This window comes from Falco rusticolus, chromosome 2 (assembly GCF_015220075.1).
Source record: "Falco rusticolus isolate bFalRus1 chromosome 2, bFalRus1.pri, whole genome shotgun sequence".
Lineage (NCBI taxonomy): Eukaryota > Metazoa > Chordata > Aves > Falconiformes > Falconidae > Falco > Falco rusticolus.
In genome coordinates this window covers 26178726-26204263 of record NC_051188.1, presented here as the reverse complement: position 1 = coordinate 26204263, position 25538 = coordinate 26178726, and the positions used below count along the sequence as shown (strand labels likewise).

The following is a 25538-nucleotide window of genomic DNA, read 5'->3' as shown; positions in this document are numbered from 1 at the left end:
TTTTTATTTTTACATTGAGCACTGTATGAGATCTTACAATAGCACAGAAACTAAGAATAATTGGATTAAACATTGTTATGAGTTCCTCACATATGGAAAACCGTAAGTGACAGAAACTTGGACTTTTAATGGATTTATCTAGATATTTTAGCTGGGAAATTGTGGGCTACAGTAAATTTGCTACAATTGCTCCTATTAGTTCTATCCTGAGCAGCCCTTTTGCTGTTCAAATGTGCATCAGGGGCTGCGTATTTAGTGTTATCTGCTCTCATGCCCAGGCAGCACTGTTTTGGCTCTTCTGAGTACCTTTCCTAGCATATAAATCACAATGGTCACCAATGAAAACACAATTTTTATCAGGAGCTGCCAAGTTGCACAAGAATATCATCCATAAGAGGAGATACAACATTCTGGAGAACACAATTTTCTAATACTGCAACAGACAACCAGAGGAGGTAAAAGAAAACTTTCTCTACAGCTGGCTCTGCCATCTTCTGAAAAACATCACTCTGAGAACATCTCATTCCCTCCTTTCTTTCTCTTCTTTCAAAACCAAACCAGTTTGGGACAAATCTTTACTGGTATTAACTCAGATTAATTTGCTTCTGTTGCAAGGCAACTATGTAAATGCCCTCTACTGTGTACAAACTCTAAAGTTCTACATACATCCCACAGCAGTAAAAGTGGTCCATGTACACATTTGTGTAGACGAAACTATCCTTTATACTAGAGTTGTGATTTATTAAAATAATATTACGGTAATAGTAGGAAATTAATACCCTGTCCTGGATTAGCCCCTTGCAAAAAAAAAAGACATTGCCAAGCAGGATTTAAAAGTTAAGAAAATCATCAAATGAGTTTTGATTCTCCAGTCTTGTTTTCCTGTCTCTTTCTGCTATAATATATGCAGAAAGCATTCCTCTCTCAAATTTACACCAGAGGTTTTCAAATGGGGTGAAATTTAGTTCACGGTTGGTTCATGACATGAATTCTTCATGTTTGAACATGACTTATGTTTTACAAAAGTTTATCTGAAAAACTAAGATCTAAGTCACATGGATTGTAAAGGCCACCATGACCTCTACCAAACTAGATGACTTCAAATAACAGTTGTTAAGGAAAACCTTGAAAACCAGGATATGGCAATAATAGTGACCTTGACTCCTTCACATTAAAGTATGGGTAGGAGCTTTGGCTTCCCCTCACTTGACAATCTGGATGAGAAAGGGGTACTTGAGTACTAAATAAGCCTCCTCAAATGGACGAGACATCAATGATGATGGGTACAGAGTACTTGGGCAGCATCCCTGAAAATACAGGGGAACTGATTAGGAATTAGTCAGCCAATGGTAGTCAAAAGAGTATCAAAATATCAGGGGATAATTTCTGTACCTCTGAATCACTTCTGACATTGGGCTATTTGATTGAGGATGCTGTCATAAAATATTTTTAAAAAAAATGTTTTATTTGCATTTTTTCCCCTCTAAGTTTTTCCCTTTTATTTTAAAGAAATAGGCAAAACATTTTTACATCTAAAGCAGCTTCTCCTGATGGAGTATCATAAATGTACGGATTTGTGAAAAGCAATCAGATATCCTGTTCTATTCCTGTCCTATTCTCTAAACCACCACACAAAGTTTTTCTGTGAACAGAGAACAGCTACCTTCTGAATACATGCAAAATTTAATATCCCTGCTAACATTACTAAAACTTTCAGAATGAAATTAATATTAAACATTATATCACTACTCAGATTTCAGTGATATTAACTTTACTTGCTCTGATCGTTCCTCTAAATGCATGCCTATAAGTGAACTCCCATTCATTCTTCTAAGTCTTGCTTCTAACAGCAGTCTTTGGCCAGCCTTGTGCATAGGGGGCAGGATCTATTTCACCTGACTTGAATTATTCACTGAGATGCTTACATTTAAGCCAGTGAATTTCCTAGGTAATCTACAATCCCTTTACGTCTACTGAAGGTAGATATCTATACCTAAATATCACAAATCCCTCTCCAGGAGGACCTACTTCTGTCCAAGGCTGCCTCTTGTGCAAAAAGAGTGGAGGACTTTTCTTTTTTTTTGCCTAGTTCCTACAAAGTTCCTCAGCCAGCTACAGAGTCCCACTCTCAAATACAAGGTAGCTTCTTGCTTTTCCCAGGTGGTACAAAACCTTCAAGAGTTTCCAGATACTGAAGCATAAGAGCTACCCCAGCAGGGAGCTACCTTGGAAAATGAAACCCGCTCTTCCCTTCATGTACCTCATGGCCCCACCACCTATTTAGTAATCCCTAGGACAACCTCAGCACTTACTTGTCCAGGTAAGGACACAGGACAGCCCTAGCAGCAATACAGAGAGGTGAGCAGAGGAGCTGGAAGGGAAATTTGGGATGAGCTTGTTGGATGGGCTTTTGGGAGGGCATGAAGAAACTTCTCTTCAGAACAGTTCACTGTCTGGCTGCTTAGGCTTGCTTAGGATCCCATGTTATCCAACGGTGCCTGAGGGGAAGGCTTATGACAAGCTCCCGGACAGACCCGAAATCTCTCTCAAGCAGCAGACAGTGCCGTATGCTCTCTGGCATGCCAGTATGTATTCCTGAAACCTGGGACACATTAATATCAGCTGTGTCAAGAACAGCAGCACTCTCCTGAAAAGCATTATCAAAGACTGATCCCGATGTAACCACAGATCGATTGGCTGCCATGGTGATGTGCTGCTGTTAGGGAGAGTGTTTCCAGGAACGACTCCAGAGAAAACACAAGCTTTGATTATTTGACACAAACCAGAAAAAAACAATAAATTTTTGCGCACAGCCAGGTGAGTGAGACTAACCCACATCCAGCTAAACTGCACTCAAAATTAAAGCTGTGCCATTAAGGTCTTCAAATTCAAATGAAATGTGCCTATGAGAACCTACCTACGGTGTTGTGCCATCGATTGACTGCAAACAGCCTGCTGCAAGTGACAGTCACCACGGCAGGGATGGTCAAGTGGGGCAGCGTGTTGGCTGCTACGTGTGTGACGGGGGAATTGGATGGGAACTTCAGCACCATGATGACATCCTGCTGCATCTGATCTTTAAACATGAGGGGGCTCTGTGGAAGGAAACACTGTTGAGTAGAAAGGAGAAGAGAGCAGAAGAAAACAGAAGGGATAACACAATTAGTGAGGAGGTCTGAGGGAAAAGGAGGTTAAAAAAAGAGCAGGCAAGCGTGTGCACATACAGGGAAAACAACACTACCTGTGCGTCTACACTAGTGATGGAGGAGAGCAAGATCAGAAGCTATTATTGGATCATTACACGAGGATAAGCAGAGAATAGGTATGGTAAGGGTTATCATTACAGGGCGCAAAATGACCATTAGCATTAATTAATGTACAGTAATATGCAAAATATCACAGCAGTTAATATTCATACAATCAAGATACAAGTCAAATAAGAGCATTAATCAATTAATACATCATAAATATAAACGCTATAAACTACGACAGTTGAAAAAAGAAATTTTAAGAGGGACTCAAAAACTCACAGATATTTCATTTTTCTTAATGAATTCTTTATATGAAATACAGCATTTTCAAACAGAGACAATTTAATTCTATCTAAAACATACTTATTAGGGAGTCTGTAAGAAATTATAAACCTGTTTGATGACTCTACACGACACAGTTTTTCATACATGGACAATAATACTATTATTAAGTACTGTTTTAGATGTTATTTTTTTCAACCACTGTTATAACAAATAGAATTATTTCTAGAAGTTCAAACAATTCTTCATACTTATCCATTTAAATTATTATTAAAAATATATTCTCCATATTTGAGAATATAAAATAAATATTATTTTTGTTTGACATCTACACATACTTGAAATAACACAGCTTACACTTCCAGACCAATTCCCACTTTTGCAGTGTACAACTAGACAGAGTGATTTCCTTGTAGATAGATAAAATGATTGAAACTACTGCACGTATTACTGTCGATTTATGAAACTTAAAAGAAAATATCTAGCTCTAAGCATTTAATCAAAGGCACTGAGGGGCACAGAGATCTGTCTTGTTCAGTCTGGCTATTTCATATGATTCTTTGCATGAAGCAGAGAGAAGAATGTGTTGGGAATGAGTTTTGGCATTCAAATTGAAATTTGAAATATACATTGTATTCTCCCAGGGTAACAGGCGGGAGGATTCCAGCATGATTTGAACTCCAAAACTTCAGTTTTGTCAAACAGGCATTGTTCATAAATCAGCCCCTAACAATGCAGCCTTTAAAACAAAACAAAACAAAACAACATGCTCACTGTAAGAAAAGCCTGCAGTCATACTCACAGAATTAAGAATGTAAATTTGTATTTATCAAGTGTGCGTTTATGAAGACAGGGCCTTTTTATACAATGTTAGACAGGAAAAGCCAGGACTATAGGAGGCTAAAGCTATTCAAACCTCCACCTTGCTCTGCTGGAGCGCTGTGAGCCATTGCTGCCAGGAGAAAGTACAGCTGCACGGGCAACAGAGGGCATTAAAACTGTTGCTTAATGGGTACTTTATGAGCTACAAAGGATCCTCAGGTTCAAAGGGAATGCATTCCCGGCCAGCAGTTATGTCTTACCAGGTGCATGGCAGAGCTCCGAGGTGGATGGGGCTCAATAAGCAACTGTGATGGCGTCTGTCCAAAGTTCTGTATCTGCGCCTCCATGGCCTGCGGGCAAGGGAGAGGGACTGTCATGAGTAATATGCATCAAGGAGAGAGGTCAACACACTGTGTGACAATGCAGGCATATCCCAAGTCAGCCATGAAAAAAGTCCAGAAAATTCACCCGGTGCTCTCCTCCCAGGCTGCAGACTCATCCAAGTGTTAGTATTTTGTAGACAAGCTTTGCTTCTCCTTTCAAGCATGCTTCAGTTAACCAACTAACCATTCTCATTTCCAGCAACTGGCGTTATATGTGAAAATGTTAACCTGTGAGGACATGCAGTTCAGGTCTTGAAAGCGTTTTTTTTTGCACTAAAAAACATATATACCTTAATAAAGTCCTTTGTAAGGAGGAAAGTATGAGGATCTCTAATAAAATAAGTCTCTGGGATCTTAAATGGGGGGAAAGAAAAGCAAACTGAGAAACAAAATTCATGTATAAAATATAATAACACCAAAATAGTTGCTATTTCAACAACATTAGTAGGGTAAAAAAAACAAAACAAAACAAACCCAGAAACAAATCTTACCAGGCACATTCAGACTAATGTAAAAATCTTTCCAAGTTGCATACATTCACTGAGTATTTATTTCATGCTTAACTTTATTGCATTTTTTCCTGGCCTTTCAGGATTTACAGGTCTGAAATGAAAACTTAGCAATTTCAATTCATTATTCAAGACTTAAATCTACTTTCAGAATAAACCTGGAGTAATTTGATAGGGAGCAGAATACAGCTCATATACTGAGATGCATCCCCTACTCAAACAGTTCATTAAAAAAATATATATATTTAAGACATATTCTTAAAAATTTTGGCAGAATATTGCTGCTTGTAAAACCATACTGTTAAAGAACACTTCTTATTTTTCAGACAGGTACTATTTTACCTGACCTTGTAAAACTGAGAATAAAGCGTTCTTAGAAAACTAAACTGGCAGATTTTGAAATGCACTGTGCATTATGTACCTATATATACTGTACCCTGCACTACTGACCCTTAATATTTTTCTTGCAAGCTTTATGAATTTTTCATTTCCTACCACACGAGAAACATGAAAAAACACCAAAAACATGACTATCTTGGTAAATTACATTATTTCTTTCAGACATAAAATGGTAAGAAACACAATAAATACTTTGTGATACAGAAGAATCCTTTTAATCTATGTATGTTGTAATTCCTGCAAGCCAAACTGTGTTTTCCTCTGCTTCACAGCAGAGATGTAAGAACAGATATTAGAGAGAGATGTCCTAGAAGGTCACTAATGTCTACCACCTCAATGCCCTAGATTGACAGGTATATAATGGAATACCACAAACAAATATTTGCCGAAAAAGAAACTTAATGCAAATTCCAGTCAAGTGGCTGAAGGACTTTCAGCGGATCATAGCCCTAGCACATTTGTTGCTGTAACTATCCCGGTACAGGTGATTTTTTGTTTGTTGACTGATTCAGTCTCCACGGCACATAGTGTTTCTTGGCAACTGGTGTTTTTTAAAAACTTGGGTTTTAACATGATTTAATGATGAATCAATTTAAAATCATAGAGCAATTTCACACAAAGTCAACGCATTTCTGTGGGCATATGTGTATACATGTGTATGTCTATACAGCAGCTCTCTATATGTACCACACAAATGGTATCTCTTTACACACTGTGTAGATACCTTCACTCATGCAGACATTTTTTACACAGGCACATAAAATTCAATTCAAGTCAAATCAAAGGTAGTATTTCCCATTACATTCAGTACTCTAGAACTGATTTGTCTGCTGGGGAGAAGGGAAGGGAATTATACTTGTTTGTGAATTTCATTTTCAAAATGACAAAGACTAATATTAACAATATCAGGCACTGTGGTATATGCTTTCATGCAGATCTGCCAATAATATTTTCAGACAAGTAATTTCCATTTTTCTTTTTTCAAATAATTATCAAGGTTAATTTAATTTTAATTTCTGAAAGAATTCTGTGTTGAAATAAGAGTGTGAATTGTATTTGGCAGCAATACTGAACAAAACCTAGATCTTCTTCTCCTATCCTTTATAGTGATTCCTTAAATGATACTTCTGTTCTCTTGTGGGCACATTGAAATAAATTATTAAATCTTTTTTTCAATGCAGCCCAATCCTAATTTACATGTTTACTTTCACGTTGTCCAGTCTTGGCAAATTCTGATTGTTTGGCTATAAATTCTGCACACAAACTTTGCTGGCTTTGCCTCCGAGTTCAAGTAGATTTATGATAGTAATAGAGGAAGAGAAAGAGAAGCAGAATACAATAATAAACCAGCATGAATTTTTCAGATTATGAGGAATGGACACTTAAGACATAACTGTCAAAAGCAACTGTTATTTTACAGCTCAAGATGTCCGGGTAAATACTCACTTACACACTTTATGTGCCCATAATTTTAAAGCATTTAAGTTACTGCCAAATCCTTCTGCATCCAGAACAAATGCAGAATCAAGACCTCGATATTCAGGAAATATTGCATGTTTTTGCTGGCTTGAATTTACAAGATAACCACCTCCTCCCCACCTTGTGGATAGTAATGTTATCCTTTTCTTACAAAAATACCATTTTTAAAACTGAAAATTCTTAGAAGCGTTAAAGAAACTGAACAATGTTTCTTAAAAAGTACCTGTAATAGTAACTACTGCACTGAGACTATAGTCTGCACAGTACCACAGCTGTGCACAGCTACAACTGGTATTCCTCTCTGGAGCTCACACCACTTAAAAAGGACAGAAAAACCTTGTCAAAACCTAACACAGAAGATAAACATAAGCATACAGAGATAAAGTGACTGGCCCAAGGGTATTCCTAATGCTGCCTCCTATCAGATCACTTGACACAAAATGAAAAGCAGGTACACAACAGATTTGTGAACAATAATGTAATGCACTGGTTTGTTTAAAAAGAGAACTCTGGCTGTATCTGAAATTAATTTGAAAACCAGTAAGTGTACACTTCAGTTCTTGAACTGTAAATTATCAAACTTTAGATTTGTCTCAAATACTTCATTCTAAATAATCAACCCCTTTTCTCCCATCAGATCTTCAGTATTGTGTGCAAAGTGCTACACCACTCCCCGAGACACACATTCTAGTCAAGTCAATAGAAATTTTAATAAAATAAAGTTAATTCTTGTTTCACCTTCAAACGTCCTTCGCGTAGAAAAAGCTTGGAATTCAGTGGCTGCAAGATTTAATGCTTTCGGAACAGCAAAATGGCAATTATATTAGTTTTCACTTTCTTAATAAGGTGTTGCAGAAAAGCTATTTAGTGAGCTGATTTGAGATTCCCTACTGTTTTTAATACACATAAAATGAGATTTGTACTCCAGACACTTCAGGGAGTATCAGTTAGGAAATGATCATGTATTGCAGAAAGATAAAATGGGTCTTAGTCTATTATTTGATAATTATAGGTCAGAACAAGGGGAAAAAATCTGCAAAAATGCTGGCAATTCAATGTTTAAAATGAGTTGATCTCACACATCCTAATTTATGCAATCAAGCAAAATGCAACTTCATAGCACTTAATATTGGCTATTTAACAATAACAGAGAGATATTTATATGTTTACATACAACTTGGTCAAGAAACCAATATACCAAATCATCCAGTCTTATGAATGATACTAACCTTAGATACAATAAGCAATATCCTCAATGTATTTTGATCAGAGGAAAGAAATATTGGGTTTTAATTTTTATGCTTAAAGGCAGACTGTACATTCACAAGAATTATACAACTGGGATGTTCCTCTGCAGCCTGGAGGATCGGTCCTTAGCTTCAGCTTTCTGTGGAATGAAGAGTTCAATACATCTGCTTTGCTCGCTACGCAGTCCACTGAAGAATTTGGGATTTACTTCTCCACTCTGGTTGAAAAAAGTACAAATCTGCCATTAAATAATACAAGTAATCTTTCTTTAGGAGTAAGAACTATTTTTAGTGGTCAAAGGCAATGCCTCCAGCAGCAAGCAGTGTAACTCAACAGCAGCAAAGCTGCAGAGCAGAAGAGTTGGTCTTAGAACACAATATTTATTTTTTTTCAGTTGGAATGGATCTACAACGATCATCTAGTCCAACTGCCTAACTTCTGACTGAAAGTTAAAGCATGTTCTTAAGGCCATTGTCCAAATGCCTCTCAAACACTGACAGGCTGGGGGCATTGACCACCTCTTCAGGAATCTTGTTCCAGTGTTTGATCACCCTCTCAGTAAAGAAATGCTTCCTAACGTCAAGTCTAAATTTCCCCTGATGCAGCTTTGAACCATTTCCATGCACCCTATCACTGGATACCAGGGAGAAGAGGAAACTACCTTTGTCTTGAGGAACCCATGCTGAAACTGTACCCACTGCAGGGTTTTCCCACCAGACTGACTCCAGCATGGCCTGCAGATCCCAGCAGTGGCTGAGCTCTGCTAGCTGTGTTAGCTGCAGCTGGAACACACTGTGGCTTAGAAGACAGTTCACACACCCCAAAACTGCTCTGCAGTATGAATGAGAGCATGGCAAACAGGGATGATCGGTGGCAGATTCATTTCAGAAGCACAGTCCTACACTAAAAAAAAAAAATAATACTAGAATTAACTCGCCTGAAACAGCACAGAAGTGAAGGGTTTGTTTGCTTTTTGATGTACCATTATAAAAAGGGTAAGCCATGAAGCAGTGTATTTTTACCATACTTTTTGTCTAAAAATGTTATTTAGAAATGCAGGTAAAATGACCAAGGAAGATACTAAGGGTCCATCTTATTTGCAAACTTCCCTTTGCTGAGAGAGACGCCTGGTGCCTAGATAACAATAGAAGCATAAGGCATGAGCACTTTTACTTTGAATCATGGAGGGAAGAAATTCCTAAAACCAAATTGCATCACAGATCGTAAGACAATGTCTTCATTTTTCTGTGAAGTGACCTTGTTTTATTCATCTCCACTGATTAATACCATAATCACTTAAACTTTCTAAAATATGTATTATCTAAATGCCCCTATGGTTTTGTTACCTTTCTTACATATTCAGTCTTCCTGTAACTAATTTGCATAATACTGGTGTGTTTTGTTCCTCTTGTGTACCACATTCAGGTTTTTTCTACAACCCATTTGCCCCTTTGCATGGCAACTGAGTCCAATGAAGTGCGACAATCAGTAGGCATTTGAGAAACAAGCACCACACCAATAATCATCCAACTCCACCTTTCCTGAAAATGTATTTCAGTTTTGCATCCAGGTGAAGGCAGGACTCCTTTACGTGCTCTCCTGCCCGTGCAGCCAGCATGCTCAACAGCCCCCAAGCATCATCTTCTTCAGAGCAAGCATGATTGACAGCCCTTTGGTGGGTAGCATAAGCAGCTTGAAATGTTATTGTTTTGCACGAGTGGTGTGAGATACCGCATTTCTACTTGCATCTGCAGCTGTTAAGCAGCATCAATATCTTCAGGACTTTTTATAAGTTAGGTTAAGAGTATTGATTTCCATTTTATTATTGTATGTTTGGAGGAAAGAAGTGCTGTAATTTAAACAAAAGCAATGACTCAACTAGTCTGGAGGCTTCAATACAGTTAGTTATTTAATCAGGATACTCAAGGGACTGAAAGATGGGCACAGAAATGCATTTTCTCCACAGGTCACTACTTTATTAATTTAACATGGAGAAGGGGCAACCTTAAGCTCCCTCCCCGCACAGGAGGTACCTCATTGGATCCACTGTGCAATTAAATGGCTCCCCACCAGAAGACCAAAAGCTGAGAGCCAACCTCCAGCCTCCTCTCAGTCAGTCCACCCCTGAACCTCTTCCTCAATCCCCTGTGAAAGGAAAGAGTGCTAAGAAATGTGAAAGGTAAGATCTGCTAGGTTTTCTACAGGCTTGAATCACGTTGGTGAACTTATTTTTCTTAGGGAGCCCTGCCTTTTAGCTTTCACATTTACCTCATCAAGCTATTAATTGTGATAGCTAGTTCTTCCCTCTTTCGTCTTTATAATGCTCCCATTCTTGCCCCTGGTAGCCCAATATGCCTTTCATGACACAAAAATATTTTAAACACTCTGTCAGCTTAAACAAGCATTTGGTTGATACATGCAAATGGGAAATGAACTCGGTACATCTCATAAACAGAGACAGAGAAGGTAGAGCAAAAATACCATCAAGATGGATATCCTGCAGCCAGGGCAGGTTTAGCTGAGAGTGTCCCTTACTCTCCTAGGCATGCTGTCATGTGCCTGAGCACAAATACTTCCTTTTCCTCTCCAACAGCCCGTTCCCCTGAAAATCGTGCGAAACCTCTTTATGCTGAAAAGGGCCGATGTCACGGAGTGAAATGGTCCTCTCTCTTCCTAACCATACCAGAAGGAAAGAAAATTTTCTATAGTTTTTCTCTTTCTTGTATCCTTCCAACTCTGTGTGGAACAAAGGAGCTTGCCACTGATATAATGAAATTCTCTCATTAAATTACACTAAAAACTACAGCAAACTCTATTATAGTCTAAAGCAAATAGCTTTAAATTCCAATTCCTCTGACAAGGTCTATGTTGTTATAGGGGTTCCTCAGGCCACGCTGCTCAGTTCATCACTTTCTTTTTATAGTTGCAATAATTTTTAAAACTGTGGGTTTTGCTCCCAGCCCATGGCAATTTCACTGCCTTTTCCTCCCTGCCGGTTGCCTGTATACAAGGCAGACAGGGAGTATCCCTTTGCTTATAGAGTGAGTGCTGTGCAAGATTCTAAATGTACGCTGGAACTGAAGAAAGTCATACATTTATTTACAGTTTTGTTTACAATGACATTCATTTTTTTTTTCTCTTTCATGTAGAATAGAACAGAACAGATTATTTCAGTTGGAAGGGACTTGCAATGATCATCTAGTCCAACTGTCTGACAAACTCAGGACTGACCCAAAATTAAAGCATGTTATTAAGGGCACTGTTCAAATGTCTCTTGAACACTGACAGGCTTGGGGCATCAACCACCTCTTGAGGAAGCCTGATACAGTGTTTGACTACCTTCTCGGTAAAGAAATGCTTCCTAATGTTCAGTCTAAACTTCCCCTGGTGCAGCTTTGAACTATTCCCACATGTCCTATTACTGGTACCTGGGAGAAGAGCTCAGCACCTCCCTCTCCACCTCCCCTCCTCTCAGGAAGCTGCAGAGAGCGATGAGGTCACCCGTCATATAAAGAACAATTGATTATCCTCATTTCATGCTATTACTTTCTTCAGTTGAACTATTGTATTTCCTATGTTCATGTTTGTAATAATTCTTGTCCTATACAGATTGGTAACATTTACTGAAACTCTTGTGTTCATTGATGTCATGCCAAATGAAATCATTGCTCTGTCATCATTCCCCCAAATCTGTCTTAAGTTTATAAAAGAAAATGTTGCTCTCTTTGATCATTAAGTTACTGAGTACAACACATTAGCAAAGATTTTACTGCTAAACTACTTTTGTGAGAGATGCAAATAGCATGATACAATAATTCATTAAATATATAACTTCATGCCACAAATAGTTAACGTTTTGAAACCTGGGCAATCAGGATTTTTTATTTTTAGATTACTGATAACTGCCTTGAAATAGTTTTTCCTATTGTTGTGTAATGGAGAACCTCAGAATCAAGGATTCCTCACTATCTGACAAGCAATTTTATCTTTTCTGAAGAAATTCCCTCCTTCATTTTAAAACAAGAATTTGTGTTGTTGTTTTAGGATGATAAATATTTAAGGTGACTGACTGAAATAATTTCTCATCACCTAAACTCCACCTATATAAGGAAATACTTCCATATCCTGTTTTCATTATTCAGACACCAACACTTACGGTTACATTCAAAAGGCTACATGGACAAAAGCTCTATGTGATTTGTTGGGTGAGAGGCCAATCTAGATGATCTTTCCCATCTGGTGTTTAGGTCTAGGGAACAAGCTTCTCTTTGACATCTTGATTCTGCAATGCAAATTACTAAAATGTACACCTGCAACATAGAATTTCCCTGTTGATACTACTCTTTTGTATTACTCCCTTATGTGATGGTAATCAAAGCATCACAACATGCAGAATTGCAGATGTGTCCTAGCTAGTATTTGCAAACCAAACCAAACCAGTTCTGTTGCCTCAATATGCCTCCCATTGCATAAATCCTGTTACTGAGAGAGAGTCCTTGCTCAGGTCTTAGCAAGAACTTGCTCAGAACATCATCTTCTATTCTGGCCAAACTCTTTCTTTCTTTCTTCCCGAGTTTGTGTTGTCAGTTTCAAGTTCCAAGAAATTCAGGTTCCTGTTAATTCCAAAACTCCTCTTGAAGCTAACCCTGCTCGCAACTTTCCATTTCACTTTTTTTTTTTTTTTTAAATCTATCATGACAGTCTTAGGTTTGTCATACCTCTTATTTCTTGACACTCCTACTCAGGAGTTTTTGCTTTTAAGCAAAGTGTTTCCTTTCCTCTCCCCGATGTCATCCTTTAACTAATTTTTTTTTTTTTTTTTTTAATATGAAATACTAGCCAGGATGCTGAGAAGTTATGTTATTAGATCTTTGAGATTTTTTTTTTTTTTGAAACAGAGCAAACTTATGACACAAACATTCTTTTCTGAAAAGGCTCCTCAGATTCCAAGCACATTATCTCCAGTAACAGAAAGTTATTTCAAGGCTTTTCTGAAAGAAATAAAATTGTTTACATTTCCTTGAATAAGAAATAAAAAAATCCTCTGAATTTTTACATGTAGCTTCACTTCTGACTGAACCACTACAGATTTTCAAAGTCTACAAAAAAGGAAGTGAAGGAATAAAAAAATTATATGAAAACTGTCATTAGCATCCCATAGTTGGCAGTCACTAAAATTTACAGGCATTTTAAAAAAACACTGCTGCTGTCTGGGACACTGCAATTGTTTCCACATGTGAAAAGCAGTGAGTAACAGCCAGAAAGCCTGAATTTCCAGTTGTACTAGTCTTAAAATTGCCAGTAGTATTTTTTTAAAAACACCATCAACTGCATTTAGAAACCTGCTAAATTTTACAAGTCAAAAGTACTTAAAATAGTCTTTTTTGTTTAGAAATGCCTAACTAGATTCTATTATGCAATATTTCAATGAAATCACAATGAAAAAAGAAGTCCCAAAGGTCAGGACTAAAAAAATCCCATAAAGCTCTGGGAAGGCTGCAAACATCATTTCTTTGCATTAACAACCATACCAAGATCTCTCTGTTCCTATGGTAATTCCTTCACTCCTACAAGGCTCCCAAGGACTGCCTTCGTAACCCTTTCCCTACCTCCTCCTCCTTTATGTCAAGAACTTCAAATGTCCTTTCTGTCCTTTCCCCTTCTTCATTGTTCACCTGGTTTCTCATGCTCCCACTGCACCTTGGCCTCTCCCTCCTTCAAGAAGACAGGAGCTGTTTAAAAGCCCATCTTCCTAACAGTGCCATTTCCCCTCCTTCAACTCTCATCAGACATGAAGAGAAGCTGCTTACCCTGACCAGTGCAGTTAAACACTACAGCACATGCAGGGCTTCACTCTGGGTAAAAATTAAAGGTACTTTTGGTTTTCCTGTCATTTAAAAAGTATTAAAATAATAATTAAACCCACACGTCACTTATTCATCAGCATTTATACTAACCAGAATGCTGAAAAACAGACACTAGCTACTCTGTTGCAATGAGGCCAGTGGTATGATTGTACCTTTGTATTCTTACATTAATTGAGCTCCAGATATTGTCCAGGAGTAGAAACACTACAAAACAGAGAAAGTACTTGTGAAAAATCTCTTGTTACTTTTCTTCTCCATTGAGGCAGAAGAAAGAAGAAACTTCTACTGTTCATTAAGATCTCCAGGGGAAAGAGACATAGAACAATCTCTATTCTAGACAAAATAGCAAAACTGAGCATCTCTGTCCTTATTCCACAGCCTGGTCTGGAAAACAGAAGCAGTCAACTTGACCTCTACTCACAGCTCTCAACAGGCCAATGCGTCAAGCGAAAAAAGCAGTAGTGTTTGTGAGGAAACTGGGGGAGTGACTACTTCTGAAGGACTTTCCAGCTGGGAGACCAAATGGCTCCTGACTTCTGCTAGCCAGGAAAGGTCGCACAAATAGAAAGAGCCTGGCTTTGCTGGTACCCGCATAGCCACTGTAAGAAAAGGAAAAACTAACGCAGATGAGAATAAAATACAAGTACCTTAGACTTGTTAAGTGCTTTGGGGAGTAACTGGGAGTGGAGCCAAGGATGTAGCATTGGGCTGCTTCCCGTGGTTTTCAGGGTGATGTCATCTGAATAGTGCACTGCCTCTTACACACAAGGAAATTTTACTCCGTGTCATCAGAAGGGAGAATTTGTTGGGGACGACAACAAGTTTTTAATACTATTTACTAGCTCCTCTTTCTTTTGGTTTTGTTTAAGACACCATGTATGTTTTTAATTGTCAGTTCTAAGAGCATAGAGGCCTTTAAGCATAGGCATTCTATCCATACAAATGCAACAGTAATATCAGCAGGAGGTTTCATTGAAACTTTGAAACTTCATCCACTCCCTTCTAATTTTTTTTTCCTTCATGACTAAGAGCTTTCATAGTGCATATTTTCAGCTGGTTTCAAATATGCTTTTTATTTTAAAAGCTAAATTGTGAGCTTTAAAAATTCAGTTAGACTTGTTAAAATCAACAATAAAAGTAAAGTTTCTGTATGATGTGTTTATTTTGGGAGGAAATGATTTTTTAAAGAACAAAAATTTTTAAATTCCCCCACCTTTCATTATTTTTCTGTCCATCAACTGAATTTATTCCTTTTTTTTTTTTTTTAAGAAAAATATCTTGTTTCCTTACTCTCCAATTGCATTTCCCTCCCTAATACTGTCCTCTTTCTGTCTTAGGAAATGCTCATACATTTGCATTGTATTCTGTAAAACTATTACATATTCATACCTTTTGTATAACTTTATGACAAAGTTGGCAATATAACAGATAAAACATGGAATGTTAACATTTAGGATAGTATTTAATTTCTTTGACTTGGTGTAAATTACGTGCAACTGGGTTTGGTTGTAGGAGGTGTAGTAAACTGACTCTGGATTGCAATCTATAGAGGGTAGGTGCTGAGGACATCTACTGAGCACATTTTGTCAACCTGTTGATGTTAGCCTACGTAACTCAGCAAAGGACTGACCCTTCAGACAGAGAGGCTTCAACAATTAAGAGCTCCAAAGAGCTAAACTAAGTGTCATGAAAACTTTCCACCCATAACGTAGAAATTAAAAACCCTCTACATTAACCATTAGTCAAAAATTTAAAAGTTACTAAAACAATCCTGATTTTTTTAAAAAAGATGCAATGACTTATGATGGAAGCTAATGTAATCATGAGGTACAGACAAAACAGCAATGACTGACAAAATGGTTGCAATCATGCAATGCTTACAGCCATGACCGTAACAGAACCCAGCAGAACACAAGATACGGATTGAAAAGTCCCAGTTTTTCTATCTGCCCTTGGCGTACATTCTTCTAACAATGCATTTTTACAGTGTTTGCCCAGTCTAGTTTGAAATGACCCATTTAATGAGTCTTCTACAGTTTCTCTAATAAGATTTGTACAGTCAAATTGCAGCCTATAGACCATTGGAAACTTCTGCCACTAAGCCTGAACTTTCCCATCTGAATTTGATCCTGTAACTGCTAGTTAATCTGGCATCAGACCAAGTAATATCCCTATCTCCATTGGCATGAGCAGCTCTCCATATTCCTAACTTTCTGCTACATGTCCCCTTTCACTCTGTTATATTCTATCAGGCTCTTGAAATCATAAATCAGTCTCCTCTGTACTCTCATCACTCAGATGCTCTTCTCTGAACTCTCTCAAATCATTCTGGTAAGGCAGCATGGAGAACAGCACACCATGCTCGCAAGGAAGTTCAACCAAAACATGAGTTAGTGACTGTTCATACCCCATGGCAATTTGGCCAGTAGTTGACAAGAATTCAGATGATCATAAGCAGGTAGTCATTTGAACTACTGGGCCACCGACATCTTTTGATGTAGAAGCGAATAAATGAAGGCATAGGATCAAGTCTAGAGAATATCATTGTCATGAAAATAAACATTATTAATAGCTCAACTAATGAGTCTTTACTGTCAGAAGGATAACTTACACGTTTCAGAAAGCCAATACACAGAACACACATCATATTTATTTCTACTTATTTTACAATTAAGAACTTCCCCTGTAGAAAAAACACAGGAGAAAATGAGGAAAACAGGGAAACAAACAACAGAACAGGCCTTGTGAAAGCTTGCTGTAATAAAAGAGGAAAGGGTACTTAATCATTAAAGAATGCATTTTAGCTGTGACTTTTTCTTCTATTTTATTATTGAAATAAAACATGATCACTGAAGACATTTTTTTAATGCTTGGAAAGCAGAACAGACTCAGTAAACCATAGCATGCATATTTTGTTCTTGTTTTATAAATATAAACCTACAAAATTAGAAGTGTGACTCAAAATTAAAAGTGCGACTTCATGTTCTACTCTTGCTTTGTCAACAAAAAAGCAAAACTCATACCTAAAATATTTCCTTGTTAATGAAATAAAACTTAAAAAGTTAAGAATGTGGTAATAAAAAAATAGTGGTTTTCTTTTTTGTCTGAATGGAAAGTAAATGCTGGCTTATCTCTTCGCTCTCAGCTTCATCTTTGTATTACAAATCATCTGCCTTGTTCCCACCTTAAGAAGGTGCTCTGAGATTTGCAAAGCACATACTTTTCAGTACAAATTGTGGTTATGAGGTTCCAACCACCTGCCAGCCTCCAGTTTGTCCACTGCAGGACACAAGAACTATCCCAGAGAACAGGCAAACCTACAGAAATAACAGCTGAAAAAGGACTGACAAGGAAGTAGGTAAAACATACATACTGAAAGGTGTCACATATAGTATTCATGAAGCTTCAGTGCATATTAGAATTTCAGTTTTGGAAACAGGTTATAGTGTTATGTTTAAAATAAATGTTCTCAGTTATTTTCAGGGTTTAGCTTATAAAGAAATAATTCTGTTTGGATTATTTCCCAGAACACATTCTTCAAAACTTCACTTTGTTCTTGACATAAATTGAAAACAATAATATAGATATACTGTATACAGGCTTCAAAATGGCATTAAAGAGGCACATTATCAATATGTTTAAAACATTTAGAAAGCTCAGCTTTGCATCTTTCTAAGTGAATGACTAGATACTTAGACTGAGTAATATCTGTTTCAATAAACTGCTGTGTGTGAAATGTTTTGAATAATAGTTAATTTATGCTGAGGTAATGACAGCGTAATATAACTGAAATCTGTGCTAATAGGAAAAAAGAAGCCCCTTCCAGCTATTTCTGTTACAATCAGCCGCAGTAATTTTCACCCTATCTCTCTCTCACATAAAAAATTACTTTAAGTGTATGGTGAAATGCTTGTTGCTAGTTTTAAAAGTCAATTAATTGGTACCTGCCATCCATATGGAGAAAAACAAAATAACCAGACAATAAAGAAAAAATTTTCATGTACAAGACCTATATTTTATATATTTCTGCAATAAAAGAGAGCAATTGTAGTTAATGATGTTCTTTTTCTATCAGCAAAACATTACACCCAGTTTGAGTAGGACTCCAGCACGTTCTGACAAAAATGCACATGAAATTTCTAATGTAGGTGAGAAATGGCCAAACAATTTATTCCAAATAATTGAGTGAAGTAGACTGAGACATTTTTCTGGGCTATGAGTTATTTACAAACTCACCTTTGTATTCCTTTGATGAATTAATTATCTGAAATATTTATCACATAGGTTGGCTGAAGTCTCATCAGCTAAGTAAGTTATTGGCAGTTCTTCTGTTCGAATGTTCAATGTATGGTCGGTGATGTACATTGAGTGGTAGTGCTTAGCTCTGTCTGGATACTGAGCTTTTTAATCACAACTACAATGAATAATAAGCAAATCTCAGACCTTCTAATATGCCATTTTGGACCCAAAAATACCCACCTGTATGCCACAATTTGGTTTGGTTCCAGGAATTGTATATTTTCTTGACTATGAAAGATTCTGAATTCCCATAAACATAACGGCACGACCCAGGAATGGTCATGAGCACAGATCAGCACAGATTCACTAAAATACTGACTACTGATCATCTCTAGCACATCCATTAACTGGAGACATCATGATCAATCTAGAGTTAGATTAATACAATCTACAGTTAGATTAATAGATTAAAATTGTTTTGAGCAATGGTAAAAGGTTGTTTTTAATTTGGAATCCTATGGATCAGATTATGATTTCTGACTCCTTGTCATAAATGGCTCGCGTTACTTAGAGTAGGTGCTCCCGAAAAGTTATTTTCATAGTAAAATTGGATGCATAGCTAAAGTGTTTCAGTAAAACACCTTCTGAAAGCCCTTTGCCTTGAAGAAGAAACAAGGAAAAGAGCACACATTAATTTCAAAATAAAAGCATATACACTGGGCAATTACTGCATGGTAACTGACCTCATGCAAATTACACTAATTCCTTACTGAATATTCTGACTTAAGGTGTTTGCTTATGTATTCAGCGCCTCCTGCAGTAATCTTTACCTACAGAAATAAATATCTTACTTTCAGAAAATCCCTGTGGTTTTCTTCTTGATCTACAGCAAGCTATCAGAGAAAGTGACAGCAAGTAAAAACTCTTCCTTTCCCATTTACAGAGGATGACACCGAGCTCTGAAATTCATTGGAAAGATATGAAAATCATTATATGCACAGGTGCTCGCAGAGTGAAACAAAAAAAATAAATTAGTTTTCTGTTGATAATATCTTAATGCATACAAACCAGAGTTACAGACAAAAAAATACTATAAAATAATCAAGGTGATTTTCCCCAAACCAATATAAATTTGGAGGAAAAAATCCCTGGTTTTAAGTCTGGGAAATACAGTATTCAGGAGTGAAGGAGACATAGACTCCTCCACAAAAATCAACAGGATGCAAGTACACATTTCTTAGAGAAGAACAGAAGCCTCGGCATCGATGACAATTTCTACTTTGATAACCGCTTTCATTTGAATAACTGCTCTTGCTATACAGACTCCTTCAATTAACTTCGAAAAAAAGGGGATATTGATACTACTTGCAGCTTCCTACTTGTTTCATCACTATCCGTATTCATGCCTAAGCAGGACTGCTCCTAGGAAGGAAGTGATGACCATCCCTTGTATGGAGGCAATTAAGCACAACTGAACATGTAAGTGGCCAGTGCTGTGGGTACAATTCAATCAAGCAGATCCATAGGGGTGGGTTTGATATTCTTGTCACATCAAAGAAACGGCGCCCAGAAGAAAAAGGTCTAACAAGTTAAAAATGAAATCAGAATAAATAAGAATAACTCCGAGCGCAAGCAAGAACAAGCACATGGCTGCAAGAGCTGGTGTTACCTTGAAAGCGTTATATAGTGCTATTAGAATAGCGTGTTAATTTTTTCCTCATAAATTTGCCAGGTTCAGCCACCAGGGAAAGGCTAGCATTCCAGCTCCCTTTGTTAAAGACATATCTATCTTGCTGAGTCTTGACAGCCCTATCATGTCAGCCCTCTGTAGTAGCAAAGAGTGTTTCAGCAAGGAGGGGGGGGGAAAGGAAAGGAGAAAAAAAAAAAAAAAGAAGTGAAAACTGATGTGATCTACTCTGCTTCCTGTGGGCATATTTCACTATAGCAGATCCAGAGGGATGCTTTGTTATTCCTGTCAGATCAAAGAAAGAGATAACAGAAGAAAATATAAGAGGAAAAATAAAACCCAGAAATGAGGGTAACTGAAAAGCTTTGCAAGACTACTGCATCATTATGACTTTTCAAATTATTTAAATATGCTAAACATCAAGTCACCACCAAAGAAATAAATATTGCATAGGCCATATGCTCTGTTAGCTGCCAGCAAAACTGTCCTACTAGGATTAGTTTACAGGCGCAGCAACTGCCTGTCAAACACTAGCAATTTTAATCATTTTTCAATTTGCTGTGTGAGTTGCGAGTATGCTCAGGTATTTTGACAGGTGGCTGCTCAGAACAAATATCTGAGCCCAGTAGCTTCAAACTGCCTTGCTTTCCTATGCCCTTGCAATTCCTGTTGGATTGGGGGTGTGCAAGTGTTTGGTGAAGATGCAGGAATGGCACTGCACTGCTAAGCTCTATTTACAACTTACACAGAACACAGGGATGACAAAAAGTTAGCCTCAAGTCTAAAGCAAACCCATAGCTGTGTAATACAATGTTTCACTTGATTTTTCAAAACACATCACAATTCTAATCACAAGCAAGTTGAATGCCTAAAAAAAAGTAAATAGAGATCCGGCTATGATTTTAAACAAACAGAAAAACTGAAATAGTACTTTTCTGCATACTAAGTGTGCTTTCGGTACTATATGTCATTAATCTATTGGGCATTAACTGTCCACTTAATTATTTTGTGTTTCATCCGCAAGGTAGTACTGAAAATAATTTTAGCTCTTCTTTTGCATTTTCTAATGAAGAGTGTAACTGTGCTGTTCCCTTCCAGCCACAACACTTTGCGTCATACAGAAAAAAGTTCCTGACTTCAAAAAAACATAACCCCATTGATTTTTGAGTGTCCAGATTTCCAGGTGTCTGAGAAAAAATGGGGCTCCTAAAATCTATAGACATTCTGGGAGAAGCCAGGGGAGGAACTGTATTTTCCTAAAAAAGTGAACCAATAACACCAAAGCACCATAAATAAGCTACATTTCTGATACTGTTCTTTATACATTAGCATTCTCAGCATCAACCCCCTGAAGTCAGCCAAATCTGTCCAGTGGAAAGGATTTAGATTATGATGTAAACTAACAGTAAAGACAATTCCAAATAACAGCTAATGTCCAATATAACTACTGTTTACATATTAAAAAGAGATACAGGCTTTGTACCGGGAATGTTCTGTCATGTTTCTCCACAGGAGAAGACTGTCATGGTAAAGTTCATTATCAATTACTGCTTTACAAGTACAAGATGAGTTAAGCTGTCATAATTTTCTCAGCCAGAGATCCTGTGCTGTCAAAAAATGTCAATTTCTAATCTGACAAAAGAAAGAAAATTATCTGTTATTCTGACCTCTAATTTCTTGACATTTTAATGCTGTAATTGCTGTGGTTAGTGCTGCAATCATGATTTCACCTGTCAAGTAAGAATGAATCAATATCCTTAAGCTGTTTTTCAAGTTTTGGCTTTCACCTCACGGCTTTTACTTTAGAAAAGGAAAAATTTACAAATAGGATACAAAAAGTTGCAATTAAAAATAATTTGGGGCTTGAAAAATATTTTGTTACACATTTTTTCCTCCTCCTTATTACAAAATGAGAAGAGTTTTACAATGTGCAGAATAAGAGACCATTAGAACGGATAAAAATGGAGAACTTTCTAATTTTTAATCATAAAAGATCTGAACAACAAAATTCAATTTTATACATTCTGTGGAGCATTTAATTCAGGATTTTCATGTTGCCTAAATTATAGCGATCAAGTATTTTTCGTGTTATCAGCAAAACACAATGTTGTTTGAAAAATCAAAATCAGTATGTTTAAATGAAATCAGTATATTTTACCCATCCAATGCAGACACTAAGTTGTCAAAGAGTTATTACAGGGGCAGGCATATGTAATTTCATAGGCTTTAGAAATCTAAAACTTAATGCTATCCCAGCATTCTGGTTTCACTCATTGTGAATTTGCAAAACAGAGATGAAGCAACCCAGACTGAGAGTCTTCTACTAAACAGGTCCAAACAGAACAAAAGCACCGGATGGCCATTTTTCCAGTGTTAAACAGTAAAGAGTTCTTAGAGGGCTCCCCCATGCATGTGAGAAAAATGTAAGGAATGGCAGAGATTAGTTATCCCACCACTGAAAATGTTTTTGCTCCAGCTAAAAGGCTACTGAAGTGGCTCCTTTACCACTCTTCACAGAGTGCTAAGAACATACTTCTCGGTGGTTGAGTGAGGTGTCAAGGGTGAACATGAAAAAGCCAGGGCATAGCATGAACAGGTCACAGGGATCTGCCTTTTTAAATGATGTTTGCCAATCAGCTCAGACCTAGTTGGGAGGGGTTTTTAATTTGGAGCCTTATTTCACTGGATGGGTTCTGCTGGGACTGGGCTTGATATGGAATTAGTTACGGCCACAGCTGAGGAGGCTCCTGCCATATCTGAGCCCACTGGTCTGATAATGGCTGCTGCCAATAAGGTTGTATTGATTGGCTTATTTTACAGCCATTTATTGAGAACATTCACCATCCTCTGTGCGACAGAACAAAAATGTCTCCATTTATTTAGAAAATAAACATCCAGAGCATTTGGATGCCGAGATGCATTATCCTGGATAACTGCAAAGCTCAATTAATTTTAAATTTCAGCGTTTCTCAGTTAAGGTGCCAGACACTACCACTTGCCACTGAGAAACATACTAAACAATTGTTACTACTCTAAAAGGTGCTAGTGTTCCTATCCTTACATTTCTGTATTTGTAAGTGGTCTTCAGAGGCTTTTACAAGATCTTTTTGCTTTTAATATATTTTCTGGAGTATCTAGTAAAAGGCAGAAGTAAAAACCAACCAAACAAACAAACGAAAAAAACCACCAATGAATATAGAAAATATATACTTGTTAACACAAACATGACATCCAAATACCTGATTTACTAGATCATCAAGATGTCAAATGTTTTATTACCGGCCAGAGAATGTTTGCTAGTTTCAAAAATAGAGCTCAGGGAAACAGAAGGCAGCTCTAAATCTATATATATTTAAACGTGTATTGTAATTTCTGATTAAAAATGAACAAAAAGTATTTTTTAACCTTTTTATGACAATGTCTGAGATCTCTCAGAAAAGAAAGCATACTATTTTTAAATGTATGCACACAACTTTACGTATCTATATCTAACAAAAATTAGGAGGATTTATTTTTTCTAGACATGTTGTCTTCTCATTGCTAACAATGAATTTTATTTACTAATTTAACTCACGGCAATGAACATTAAGCTGTGCTTTTAGAAGTTTACATGGTGTAAACAGCCTAAAACCAGGTTTGTGTGCTACTGGCTGACAGGGCATGGGCTACATGTACAAGTGAGTGAACAAAAACATCTCCGTGAATTTCCTGAAATTTCTGACGACAAGGTATGCATGTAAGTAGAGCCACAGGAGAGCTGAAGTCTCATCATGTCATAACATGTTAAATAAGGTGCACAGACAGACAGATAGACCTCAATCCTACAAGCTGCTCTGTGGGAGCAGACCCTTAAAGTCAAGGCATAGGAGTCTGCCCATGCAAATCAGGACCTTAAGCCATGCAAATCCCTTGTATTCATGGTGCTTGACACCTGTTTAAAAAGTATCCCTGCTTAGTATCTCCAGTTTTGCACCTTACTGACTCTTCTTGCACTCACAGGTTTAAATCCAGAAATCCATTATGTACATGTTAATTTAAGTATTTGAGGCAGTGGGATCAAAGCAATTCTGGCCATTCTTGAAACTAAGCAAATACTAACTGTTTACAAAACAAAAAAGCTTTGCAGTGCATGGTGTTAAAATCCAGCTCTAGGAAGCCAGGAGTCTGAATGTTCTTTCTTTAGTTCTGCTCCTGAAAAACCACCAAACGTAACAAGATGCAATAACCACTACTAAAAACAACATGCCAAAACCCAATTATTTAGCTGAATATAAATGCTTTCTAGAATTGATTTCCTTATGAAATCTGTAGATTTCTGTTTCCAAGATTGGAAAACAAACAAACAAACAAAAAAACATCGCCTGGCAATGTATAAATTATTACTGTTTTGCATACAGCAGATGGCAGCTATCTGGGGGAATGGAAGATTGTGTCTACAGCTTCATCACAGCGGTACTCATCTAGCAGCTGTTGCTTTTTCACACTTTTCACCAAATTTCAATTGTTTTAGCCAACGAATGGATGATATTAGAAAATGGTCATTCACGTTAATAGTCTTACTAAAAACAAGTACAGTCACTGGAAGGAAATGTATCAGGATAGCTAGTTGTTGGGGTTTTTTTATTCACTAATAAATTTTAAATGCTCACTTGCATATATATACGCGTGCATGTGCATATATTCAACATACCCATACAAAGACACAAATACTTGAATGCACAAATAGCAAACATTTTCTATTTTGGTAACAGTTTCATTACTTTTGTTTAATCAAGTATAATCTGAATAATTGCTACTATCCCTCTAGTAAACATATCCTTTTTCAGATACGTACTCTCAGCAACATTATGTGACTGAATAGGTTAGATATTTTTTCCCTATGACTATGACGTGGGTTTTTCTTTCGGCTTTTCAGTTCTACTACATGAACTATAAAATAACTGACCATTAAATATATTAGTAACTTCAAGCAAACAAAATACTTCAGGGCATTCATTTTGTTGCCAGTTAATAGTTGCCTCTGAAGTCACCTAGGACCTAAGTTCTGAATCAAGTCACACACAACAATTTTCTCCAACAGTGAAAGATGGGAAAAGTACCATTTCTTGTGAGATGACAGCATTTTTAGAATGAAATTGCAGTAAACACCTACCTCCCTGAGGACAGGATCAGTGATACTGTCCAGGTTCACAGAGCCTTCATATGTTAGGTAGTGGAAAACGTTGAGTGCACGTACTGCTTCTGGTCCTCGTTGCTTGTAGCCAAATATAAGGTCAATCCACTGATGAAGTTGACATGATACAAACTCGCTTTCCAGGGCCTGCAAGTGACATTCAGAGTTAGGAAGTAAATTCCATCTTGCAATTTCATGC

At 37.2% G+C, this 25538-nt stretch overlaps 1 protein-coding gene across 6 annotated transcripts in view; it reads right to left on the bottom strand.

Moving 5' to 3' along the window:
* Positions 1-25538, bottom strand: part of NBEA (neurobeachin) — a 509705-nt gene that overhangs the window by 22678 nt on the left and 461489 nt on the right. For 3 of the 6 annotated variants that reach the window (XM_037377448.1, XM_037377449.1, XM_037377452.1), the window contains 4 exons: positions 25319-25486; positions 4616-4705; positions 3242-3283; positions 2918-3110 (listed from right to left, as the gene is read on the bottom strand). In XM_037377448.1, the coding sequence (XP_037233345.1) occupies positions 2918-3110; positions 3242-3283; positions 4616-4705; positions 25319-25486 (493 nt within the window). The remainder of the gene's footprint in view (positions 1-2917; positions 3111-3241; positions 3284-4615; positions 4706-25318; positions 25487-25538) is intronic. The other 3 variants (XM_037377450.1, XM_037377453.1, XM_037377451.1) reach the window with 2 other exon arrangements.